Source organism: Hippopotamus amphibius, chromosome 17 (assembly GCF_030028045.1).
Source record: "Hippopotamus amphibius kiboko isolate mHipAmp2 chromosome 17, mHipAmp2.hap2, whole genome shotgun sequence".
Lineage (NCBI taxonomy): Eukaryota > Metazoa > Chordata > Mammalia > Artiodactyla > Hippopotamidae > Hippopotamus > Hippopotamus amphibius.
Genome location: NC_080202.1, coordinates 53,689,916 through 53,701,483, shown reverse-complemented (window position 1 = coordinate 53,701,483; position 11,568 = coordinate 53,689,916). Strand labels below are relative to the sequence as shown.

General features: G+C 59.8%; 1 protein-coding gene across 1 annotated transcript; it reads right to left on the bottom strand.

The window, feature by feature from the left end:
* Positions 1-4,369: 4,369 nt before the first annotated feature.
* On the bottom strand, positions 4,370-10,607 carry CBX4 (chromobox 4). The gene is made up of 5 exons (XM_057716173.1): positions 10,414-10,607; positions 10,224-10,267; positions 9,018-9,083; positions 6,817-6,883; positions 4,370-6,543 (listed from the first exon to the last, which is right to left on the bottom strand). Exons 1-5 carry the CDS (start codon positions 10,480-10,482, stop codon positions 5,143-5,145), a joined length of 1,647 nt encoding a protein of 548 aa, XP_057572156.1. The 5' UTR covers positions 10,483-10,607; the 3' UTR covers positions 4,370-5,142.
* Between the last annotated feature and the right edge of the window lie 961 nt (positions 10,608-11,568).

Below are 11,568 nucleotides of genomic sequence, written 5' to 3'. Positions count from 1 at the left end.
GTACAGAAATAGGACCTACCTCATGGAGACTGTGAGAATTAAATGAGATGATCCCCTGAAGTGCCCCTACAGGTAGTGGGCATTCAATCCTTGTTAGCTGTTAGCAGTTACTGCAAGGGGAAGAGAGGAAGAGGAGGGTGGGGGGCGGGGGTGGTTCTAAACTGTGGCCACAGAAAATGGACACTAGCATCCAAGAACATCTGCCTTTAGTACTATTTCCTCTTTAGAGTCTTCGCCTTCTCAGATGAGCAGCAAACATAACAAAGAACCCTAGAAGAAACTTGATTCAAAAAGCATGAGGATTTGGGACTTCCTTGGTGATCCAGTGGTTAAAAATCTGCCTTCCAATGGAGGGTTCGATCCTGGTCAGGGAAATTAAGGTCCCACATGCCATGGGGCAACCAAGCCCACACGCCAAAACTACTGAGCATGCGTGCCACAATGAAGAGACCTTGCATCGCAACCAAGACCCTCAGCCAAAAATAAAAATAAATTAAAAAAAAAAAAGGCATGAGGATTTGGTTCTGTACAAATGCAAGTGCAGCTCCTCTCTCTCTCCCATTCCAATGCCATTCTCGGTGACCCAGGATAAAGCTGCAGAAGCTGAGGATGAGGTCCCAGGTCAATGGGTAATCCACCAAGCAGGTAGTGAGCGCAGAATAAGGAGGGCTGGTGGTGCATGCTGGGTTACAGAGATGGGGGGCAGGGGAGGGAGAAATAGCAGTCAGTTCAGAGGTAAACATCACTGGGTATCTGTCCCTCCGTCAAGCTACGGCTCTCGGCCAGAAGTCATTAGAAGGCATTTGGATCTGACATGAAATGTTTAATGTTCCCTGGTAAAAAAATAACCTGTGTGTTTACTTAGGGGGTTTTCCAGAAGCACTCAAGGCTTTTTTCCCAACCCAGTTCATCCTCACTGTCAGGTGAGGTGCTGAGGAAACTGAGGTGTAGGGAAGGGAAAGGGTTTTGGTGAGGGGAGTGAGTACTGCAACTGGATCTGTTCTGCCCTCTTTGTATGTTCTAGCCTTTGCTATTGGGGTGGGTGAGAATGGGGAGGAGCCTCAACTTGGAAGCCCAAGGTGGGCCAAAAGATGGAGGGACCAATTCTGGTCTTCCATCACTCCTTTGTCTGGGTCTTGCCACATGCTCACTCCACCCCCTACCTTAAATCACAGGTGAAGGCCCCACTGTTATCCAGCAGCCATTCTGTGCCATGCCAACATACTCAATGTCACTGCAGTCACTGCACTCATGGAACCTGTGTGGCTCAGTTCTCAGCAGTTTCTCTCTTCTATTGGACTGAAACTTCCCTGTGGGCAGGGGCTGATCAAGTAGACTATTCAGGATCCAAATATGGTTCCCAGATAAAATCCAGAATGCCCAGGTCAATTGAATTCACATAAACAATGCATTTTATATTAATTTTTAGTATTAGTATATCTCAAATATTTCATGAGACATACTAAAAAATTATGCATTGTCCATCTGAAATGCAAATTTAACTAAGCATCCTAGATTTTTATGTGCTCAATCTGGCAACCCTAGCTCCAAAGCACCCTGATAGTATGCAAGGATGGAGCTACCACTGAAGGGCTAAACCTGGCTCTTGTGAAAATGAGTTGGGGGAGGCGATGCAGGCAACAGGGAGATCAGAGCTGGGGTCTGGGACCTGGCTGGTACAGGAGGGACCAGCTTCTGAGGGATGGATGGATATACCAGTGCCCCTCTCTTTGCAATGAGTCAGCTTCAGCCTCTATGCTCAAGGCTCAGCCCCATTAGAAACATTCATTTGGAGAAAAAACAGGGAACTTTGGGTCTCCTAGTGTGCAAGGTTAATCCCAGCTTCCTACTTTCTTTGTCTCCCCTGAACTTGAGCTCAAAGAGAGGGTTTAGGACCCTTTGCTTGTGAAATGCTGGGCACTGACAGACATCTCTGCCCTGAGTTAGGAAGAAGCAGTCTACACCTGTGAGAGCTGGGGCTACTGGACTCTCCTCCCCTGTCCCGATGCCAGGGCCCCTGGCCCTCTTTGAGTGTTCCTGAGCCTTGTGTTCTCAGACACATCTGCGTCTGAGAGGTCAGGGTGGGCAAGCTGCCATGGGGTACCTCTCTGCAGGGTGATAGCAGACCACCTGATTGGTTCTAGATTCAGTACAAAACTGGGCAGTGGCCACATGAGCTGTGCAAGCTGTTTTGCCATCAGAGACTCATCACACAGGGAACCTTAACACCTGTGGGGTCTGAATGGAAGAAGATGCTCAAGTGGCCCCTGGCACATCCCAGGAGCCCAGTCAACTAGAGTCCTGTCCCTCCTGGGCCAGAAGGGGCCTTGGACACTCTTGAGTCTGGTGCCGGTTGGGCATCTCTGCCGTTCCTCCTGACCTATCCATCTGCCTCTGTCCCATTGCTGGTCTTCTGACCTTAGGTTCCAGTCTCTTTCTAGGACCATCCTCCTCAAATATCTACCCCAGAAGGTCCACCATCAGGTCCAGTTTCCAAGGCCTCAGGCCACCTGCAGGCCACACCTTTCTGCGAATGGTAGTGGACCAGTTTCCTTCCCTGCCCACAACAGTGCCATCCTCTACCTCTCCTCCCCAGTTCCCCAGGCTCAGCTTGGCAGAGGCCACCCACTGGGCAGGAGGGGCACCTCTAGGGGCTAAGGCTCACTCCCAAGTCACCAACAGTGCAGACCTGAACAAGGGGCTTCCCTTCTCACTCCCGATCTTTTAGTTCTCCTCCACCAGAAAAACAGGGAGACGAAATCCACGCCTGGCATGTGCCTTTGTGTACCAGTCAGTGAAGGACAGGCCCAATTCTAGTGCTGAGCAGGCAGTTTGCCAGGAGCAGTCAAGATTACCCCTCCCTTCACTCCCAGGGTGGCAAAGGGCATTCATTACATCGAGGGGGGAGGGGGGGAGTGTTTAACTCACTCTAAAAGGGGCTGGAGTGATGGGGGTAGTGGCAGGGACAATTCACAAAAGCCAGGGCTAGAAACTCCCAACGGTTTTTTTTTTTTAAGAACTTCCCTTCCCTCCCTCCCCTCCCCTCCCCCCCACTGGGCTCCCCTCCCCCACCTCCAGCCGCTTGGTGGCCTGCAGCCAACACTGGCCACACTGTCCGCATTCAGGCCTCCCGCCCTCCTGGCCCTCTATCTCTTCCCCTGGCCTTCCCAACACTGTGCTCTCTCGCCACCTCTCCCCGCCCGCACTTATGAACCGCGTTGACCTCTTCCGCCCGGGCGCCCAGCACAGGCTCGGCCCCTCAGTCCCAGGCGGGCAGGCAAGGGGCTTGGGGGCCCGGAACAGCCCCGCAGGAGCAGTCTCGTGGCCCCTGGCCTTGCTCGGCCACCCCAGCCAGGAGGAAGATCGCTGCGTCTGCAGAAAGCTGGCCAAGGCCGGCCGCAGCATTCCCGGGTCGCGGCTTACTGGCCCGGGGGAGCTGCACCTACGAGTTCGGCCCACTCCCCTCGCCCCCTCCGGGCCCTTAACCCCTTCTTACTTGGGGAAACCAAGGGCCCCAGCCTTGCCACCCAAAGCAGGATGGGTGAGATGGGGTCCCACATTTCCCTGCTCACTAAGGAAGTGGGGACGGGCAGGCCTTGCTCGCCGCGACTCTTCCCCCTCCCACTCCTCATCCACCTCGCAGGAAGCCCCCCGCCCCCTGCCCCGGTCGCGTTCGCGGCGCCTCCAGTCGGAGCCTCTGGCCTGGTGGTTTCCGGGGAGAGAGCCTGGCAGAGAAAGAGCCTCGGCAGCTTCCTCGGTGGGGCGGGGCCAGCGATGGCAGCAAGGGACGCTAGAGAGGGTAGGAGGGTCCCCTCCCTGCTGAACCTGCCCTACCGGGCAGGGATCATTAGGAAGGAACACCCCTGCCCCATCTGGGCCAGCGCCAGGATGTGTTGCGCCCAGGGGGGAGGGAGGGAGGGTGGGGGGCAAAGATCAGCAGGTGCCGGGCGGGCAAGGCGCAGGGGGATAGCCCCACCCACGTCTCCGCTCCGCTCGCGCGCCCGTGCACCCCTCCCCCCACTACACAGATCTCGCGTTTGCCAGCGCGGTGGGCAGCGAAAGCCTGAAAACTCTGAGAGTGGGGGCGACGCCAGCACAGCTCCCCCCCGCAGGAATTCCCCGCTCCTTTGGAGAGCCTCTCGACTTCCGGGGAGCCGGGTCACTCCCCGGGTGCGGGCGCTTCTGCTCGCGAAACCAGTCCACTTTGCTTTTGCAAAGGTTTAAGCTCAGGATGCGATAGGTTCCCCTACATCACCACCCCCCCACCCCTGGCTGCCAGACCTAAGGCGGAAGTGGGCTGGGGAGAGGGGTCCAGCCGCCTCCTGAGCCTCTGACGTTCGCTCTTCGCTAATCTCAAACAGTGAAAGTGCACCTTCAACATCTCCATTTAATATTTACATTCAAGCAGGTAATAATTGGAAGCTTATAGTTTAGACATTTCTAGTAGCAGCAGTTTCTAGAGAGCTCGTTTAGCCTTTTAACAGTTTTTTTTTTTTTGCACATAGAAACAACACATCCATGTGTACAGTATCAAAAAATATATACCAAGGTTACTGGTATTGCAGTTCCTGGAAGGGGAGAAAATGAAATCAACCGAAATACTGAATGAACGGGTTGAAAGATCAACAGAAAATAGTCTGTCTGATATAGAATATAACATGATCTAGAGGAAACTCCATAAATCTAGGTTTTTATATTTCAATATATAAATACCTACAAATAAATATATATATATCAGCCCGAAGAGGGTGATGGGCCTTTTGAGCTCAAACAATACATTTCAATAATAACACCACGTACAAACGGGAGTAAAGTCTGCACTTGACAAGTTAGCACGGTTAAAATATAATACTATAACTCTTAGACCGCCGCGAGTGGCTGCCCTGTCAGTCCCGGAGGTCCACAAGAGAGGGGATGGGTCAGATGAGAGGCGAGACCCGCAGGCACGGCGTGGAAGGCGCCAGTGTTGGCCGGGCGCTCGAGCCAGAACCCGGCAGAGGGACGCGGTTGCCGCGGCTTCGGGCATTTTCGCGCTGGGGCCGGGCCGGGATCTCCCGCTGTTGGAGCGAGGAGGAGTCCGCCCCCAGGCCCCAGGTGTTAAGCCCCGGCGGGTAAAGCGCTTCCCCTTCCGAGGCCCTTCGGCTACACCGTCACGTACTCCTTGAACGTGACGGTGAGGCAGTTCGCGGTGACGTCGGTGATAATTATATTCCCAAAGAAGGGTTTGAACTCGCTCAGTGGCTCCTCGGGTTCGTCCTGGGCCTCGGTCGGAGGCTTCTCGGCCGCTGTCGCCGGCGCAGCTGCCACCGCCGCGGTCGCCTCAGGCTTCACCTGGAGGGCGCTGGGTGGTTCCCCGGCTTCGCCGCGCGTCTTGACGCAGCGCAAGTCTATGGGCTCGTCCAGGTCCGAGTCCAGCAGGATGACCTCCGGTTGCGGGAGGGCGGCGGCGGGGGGCACGTCCGCGGGGCGCTCGGCGGCCGGGCTGCCCCCCAGGCAGGTGGGGGTGCTGATGCTGCGCGCTGTTAGGCGCTTCTTGCAGGGCTCTCGCTCGCCGTGGGTCTCGGAGAGGCAGCGCTTGCGCGCGTGGGAGAGATTTAGGTCGACGGCGTGATGATGGTGATGGTGGTGGTGGTGGTGGTGATGGTGGGAGGGCGGGTGTGTGCTGCGGGCCGGGTCCCAGGCCCGCAGATCAGGCTTGGTGGTGAGCTGCAAGGGCTGCTCGCCAAAGGCCTCCTTGGTAGGGGAGAGCTTGCGGGAGCCCGCCTCTTGGGACTGCGGGTCCCCAGCCCCCGGCGCCTCCTCCTCCCTCCTCTTGGAGGGCGTTTCCGCCTTCTTCTCCTCCGCCCCCACGGCCTTTTTGAAAGTCCTGTCTGCCGGGGGGTGACGCTCCTCGGCGGCCCGTTTCTTGTGGCTGGGGGAGCGCGCTTCGCCCTCGGCCGCCTCCCCGGACTTGATCTTCACCGCCTGCATGCCGTTCTCCATGTACTTGCTCATCACGATCACGATGCGTCCGTTCTTGTTCTTGTTTTTGACGATCTTCATCTTGCCCCCAATCCCGTTGCCCGTAACAGTCTCCTTGGGGGTCGGTGTCATCCCGTTGGGGGGGCCTTTCTCGGAGCCCTTGCCCGGAGCCCCGGCCGCACCGGTCAGGGGCTTCACAGCTCCCAGATAGCCCTTGGCCCCCCCGCCGTGGGCCCACTTATCGGGCGGGTGGCTCTTGGCGCCTAGGTCCGGGCAGGTGGGGCTGGACGCCTCCTTGTGGCCGCCCTGGTACTGCAGATCATACATTTTGGGGTCCGGCTGGTAGGGGTGGTGCTTCTTGCTGTTGAGCTGGTAGTAGTATTTGCCGCTCTTGCCTGGCGGTGGGGGCTTACCCGCCCGCTCCTTGCTGTGAGGCTGGTACTGGTGGTGCTTCTTGCTGTTGAGCTCATACTGGTGCCCCTGGCCCTTTCCCTGACCGCCCAGCTCTAGCTTGGAGCGGTTGTCAGCGGAGGAGTCCTGGAGTCCGGTCAGCACATTAGAACGTCGGGCAAAGGTAGGTACCTGGGGGAACGGGGTGGGAATGGAGGGGCAGGTAAGAGGAGGGGTAAGGTCAGCCCCGAAGCAAGCCTCCAGCATCGGGATTGTCCCAGCCCCTACCAGGTGGGCAGCTGCGTTATTGGGGGTGGGGGGGAGGGTGTGGGAGGTTATAATGAAAGGAAGTGGAATTCGGTGCTCCGGAGGAACTCTCCCCAATTTCTGGGCCTGGAGGCAGCTCAGGTGGCAATGCCATGGGAAAGACTTATGGATGGCCCCCGGGCCAGGGAGTGTATTCACCTGTACCACCAGCGGTTTGGGCTTCGGCCCTCTCTTCCGATATCCCATCAGCTGCTCCTGCCGTTCCCTGGGGAAAGGGAACAGAGGGCAGTGCTATTAGCCTCAGAGTCACCTCCCCTCCTGCCATGCCCCAACCTGCGGTGATGCCCCACTTTGGTGAACAGCGAGGCCAGCAAGAAACAGAGGGATCAAGAGCTCAGGGCAGAAGGTCGCCTCTGCCGCAAGTTGGGCACCTCGGTCTGGTCCCAGAGTCCCGCCTTATGCCCGCAGCAAACCTGATCTGCCCAAGGGGTCCTCTCCGAAGGGCTCCCCTACCTCGGATACCCATACCTGGACTGGGTCCCCCCACAGCCCTGCGTCTTTGCTGGCAGCTTGGGACAGGGCAGGTTGGACTTGTCCCCACAGCCCTGGCCCCGTGGTCCTGCACAAAGTGCAGTGGGCTCGGGGGTCCAGGGGAGGTAAACAAGTCCAAATGAGGTGTGCGTCGACCCTGTGCCTCCCCGTCAGAGGCACGGGATGCTAATGACCTCATTAAGATTCAGATAACGAGTGCCGCCGGCAGAAGGGAGGACTCGTTTTCTTAAAGGCCAGGCACTAAACAGGGGGAGGGGCTGCGCCCTTGTTTACACAGCGGCAAATGAGCCAATTAGGGGCTGGGGGCGGGGGCCGGACGTCGAGGCCAGGGCCTGGCCAGGTTCGCAGCCACCTGGTGAACCGGCTCTGGCACGGCCGGGGCGGAGCTGCTGGGCGGGGCAACGCGGGGTGGCGTGCAGAAGCACCGCCTCCTCGACGAGCCCGGGTTCCCATCCTCCCTTGAGTTTCAAATTATTAATAAAGCCCATGGGCGGTGGCGCTGGTCAATACAGCTGCCTGGCTTCCTCCTGCAGCCTGGTGGAGGGTGACCCGAGGCTGGGGGAAGGATGGTCCCAGCACTGCCCAGCCCTCCATGGGTGAAGGGAGTGCCTCTCCAGCATTAGTTCAAAGTTGCAGCCCATTCCCTGGCCAGAAATCCGCCCTTCAGCGACGCTAGGGAACCCCCATACCCTTGGGCTAAGCCTGGGGAATTCTGCCATGCATGGGGGCCCAGGCGGGGGGTCTGACTCCAAAGTTGCATGGCATTGCAACAGCCTGCGTTTTAAGTCTTCGGGGATCCATTATGCAACATGGCATCAGCCGCTGACATGGTTACAGGGTGATGAACTCCCAGGTGGAACCGGGGCAGGATCCCTTCTCGGCGCCCCCCTGCGTCGTAGGAGAGCAACTTCCCCGCTGGTCGCTCGTTCCAAGGGTCTAGAGTTTACGGTTTTAGCGCCAAACGCGCCACAGGAAATAATGCAAAATAAAAGGGGGAGGGGGAATAGAAGGCAGCGGTATGGCCCAGCTTCGCGGGCTCCTGCCGCTCCTCCCCTCCTCGATCACCCTTCCCCCTTCTGTCCTCCCCGAAACAGAGAACCACAGCCACCGGCGGTGAATCCAGCTGCAGCAGCTGCAGCGTGACAAGCATCTGTGCTCACGATGAGCCCCTCCACCACCAGGCAATGCCCATCCCACACCCTCTGGGCCAAGCTCCCCCTGCCCTGAGAATGGGGGCCAGACCCACCAGGTAGCCTAGTGAGAGATGTGAAGGGCACAAAGCCGGCCAGGTAGAATCTGCCCCCTGCCAATCCCAAGCTCCCTGGGGGTGAGGGTGGTAGCTTAAGGCCTTGTCAACTTTTCTCCAGTCCCCAAGAGGTTAAGTTCAGTTCCGTGACGTCCGGTGGTTTCACAATGCCAGCTCCCTTGGAGCTGCCCCGATAGTTGCCCCGTGCCAAGCGGCCAGTGGCAGCACGAAAGCAACACCTAGGCTCCGGGGGTGGGGCTCCAAGGTAGCGACGGGAGGGGGGCTGGCAGGGAACCAGGCGCAGCACCTACTTCTCCGCGCAGCTGTAGGGCCACCCGCATGCACCCTTCCCGCAGTTCCCCCCAAACACAAGCCTCTCCTACTCGGGCCCTGCCCCGCCCCCACCCCAAAGCTGCAGCAACCGCCAAGGACGTTGGTTAGAGGAGCCGAGGCCCCAGCCGTGCCCGTTCAGACCCGGGGGAGGGGACTCCTGCCTGCCCCCTCCCGTCCCTTTCCCCCTTTCCTATTGCAGCGTTGGCCCACTCTCCCATTCCCATATACGGTCACGGCTGCGGGAGGCGGCTGCTTGGGGTACGCTCACCTGTTCTGGAAGGCGATCAGCAGCCGGGGATCCAGGATGTTCTCCTCGGGTTCCCACGTGTTATATCTTGCAAGGGAAAAGGGAGGGGGACACGGCGTAAAAAAAAAACCGAGCCAGCTTCGCGGCCTCCAGGTGGGGAATGACATAAGGCCCTACTCTGTCTTCATGAATCGAAAGCTATTTAGCTGTGGATGTGGGGGGTGGAGAGTAAATTTCTGCAGGCCTGACACGGTCCCTGATACACCCTCCCCAAGTCAAAATAAACACACAAGGGCAGGAAGAAAGGGGAGGGGTGAGGAAAATGAAACTAGCAGTTTATTTTGCAGTTGTCAAGAATTTTAAGCATGTTACTGCGACATGTTCCAAAGCCACTTTGCTCACCAGGAACCCTGCGTGCAAAGCAGCCAAAATGCAAAGTCGCAGTCCCCTCCTCCTCTCCCCAGCCCCGAGTCTCCGCGAGGGCTTCAGCCATTCTCCATTTGACCCCTAATCCGATAACCGTCAGCCAAGCGGCCCCCCCACACCCCCTCGCGGCCCAGGAGACCGCTGTCACGGGCAAGCAACCCCCAAATACTCAGCAACACAAAAATATGCGTCTGTGTGTGTGTGTGTGTGTGTGTGTGCGCGCGCGTGTGCCTGCGCGTCTGTCTCCATCCGGTGCCTTCGCATTTCAAATTAAAAAAAAAAAAATCCCCACCAAAAGCGCCGCAGTGACAGTTCCCAACATTTTCTGCCTTTTTTCTTCCTCTCCCTGCACCAGTAGGAGGGAAGAGGCACACAATTGCATTTTCGTCGCTTTTTAATTTTTTTTTTTTTTTTGGTTTTGCAATATGGAGCCGTTCGGTGGAGGGAAAGGGGAAAGGAGCCATTTTCTGCTGCACATCAGTCAGTGCCTGCGCCCTCCCTCCCTCCGCCGGCCTCCCCGGCTCGGCCCCGCGTCTCTCCAGCTCCTCCGGCTCCTTTTAGTGCATAAATTAGTGATGGCATTTCCCGGAGAGCGGAGCACAACACAGGGCGCCGGGCTCGGGCTCGGCGGCTCGGCTTCCCCAGTGCCTGCCACCGACTTCCCCACCCCCTCCTCCCTCCACCCCACCTCCACCCCGCCTCCCGTCCGCTCCCCCCACCACCCCACCAGCCCGGCGGGTCCGGAGCCCGGGAGCCCCGCGCCTCGGCACCGGGCTCCCCCGCCCCTCGGCCGCTACTTACTTGGGGGACCAGCCTCTCCATTTCACCAGATACTCCACTCTGCCCTGAGGGGGGAAGAGACAGCACTCCATCAGCTTCCGCGGGATCCCCGGCTCCGGCCCGCAGCCTCCCCACCCCCTCCCCGCCTCCCCGCGGGCTGCTCCGGCTGCCGCTCCCCCGCCGCCTCGCCGCCGCCCCCGCGCCGCCCTACCTTGCGGATCCGCTTCTTCTCGATGCTCTCCACCGCGAAGACGTGCTCGCCAACAGCTGGCAGCTCCATGGCCGAGCCGGAGCGCGCCGGGGCGCGGGCGGCCGGCGCGGCTGCAGACGCTGCTGGCTCCCGCCGGCGCCCCGCTGCCGCCCCGGCCGAGGCGCCCCCGCCGCTCGCGCCGCCGCCGCCGCCGCCGCCGCTCGCCCAGCACAGCCCGGCCGCCCGCCGCTGCCCGCGCCCGCCCGGACTCCCGGCTCGCGCTCGCTGAGACAACTGAGCCCGGGCCGCGGCTGCACAAGAACTCATGCAAATCCGGACGTCAGCGGGCGGGGCCTCGCCGGGCCCTGTTTGGCGTCAGGGGGCGGGCCGCGACCGGGATTGGCGCAGCCGGGCCTACCGGAGGCCCGGGGCCTGGGCGGTGGGGGAGTGGGGGGAGGAGGAAGGGCGCAGGAGGGGGCCGGGAGGAGGAGGGCGCCGGGGAGGTGCAGGGGGAGGGATCTGCGAGCCTGGGAGAGGGACGCTGGAGGGAGGGAACGGGACCCGGCCGGAGAGGTGTGTTGGCGGGGGCCGAGGGGCGGTGGAGAGCTTGACGGGGCCGCGAGGGTCTGGCTGCGACCCCTCGCCTGCGGCCTAGCGCCTCCTCCTGCCCCCTCGCCTCTCATTCTCAGCGTGGACTGCCCGGGGACCCCTGCCGGGGGCCACGGAAGCATCCACTGCAGTTTCCATTTGCACCGAATTGCGTCATGTGCAGACTCCCAGGGGGTCGCCTGCAGGGGGCGGAATCCGAGCAGGGGCAGCTCGCGCCCCCACCCTCTGTCCCGCCGCCCCGCCCCGCCCCACGAGGCTTAGGGCATTTAGGACGGCGAGGAATGGAAGAGAAAGGATAGGGAGGAGAGAGAGGACTGGGTGCAAAGGATCGCCAGCGAGAGCGCGGAGAGGAGAAAGGGGATAGAGGAGCAGCCAGCCTGGGGCCCTAGGGCTCAAGAACCTTACCAGAGGGTCCTCCGATCCCACCCCGTATCCTCCTAGGCTCCTAACTTACCCTCAGTCCTCTTCTTGGCAGGGGGAGGGCGGGATGTCCAGTTTGCAGCAGCAACCCCCCACCCCCACCCCGCGGCCAACATGGCAAGAGGCTGAGAGGACAAAGAGGGGGCG

Excerpts from the sequence above, each read along its gene's own strand:
- CBX4 (XM_057716173.1), bottom strand. The coding sequence starts at position 10,482 with ATGGAGCTGCCAGCTGTTGGCGAGCACGTCTTCGCGGTGGAGAGCATC. Across the intron at positions 9,084-10,223 it reads TGGAGAGGCTGGTCCCCCAA|ATATAACACGTGGGAACCCG; the intron begins GTAAGTAGCGGC and ends TTCCCTTGCAAG. Across the intron at positions 6,544-6,816 it reads CCAAACCGCTGGTGGTACAG|GTACCTACCTTTGCCCGACG; the intron begins GTGAATACACTC and ends CCGTTCCCCCAG.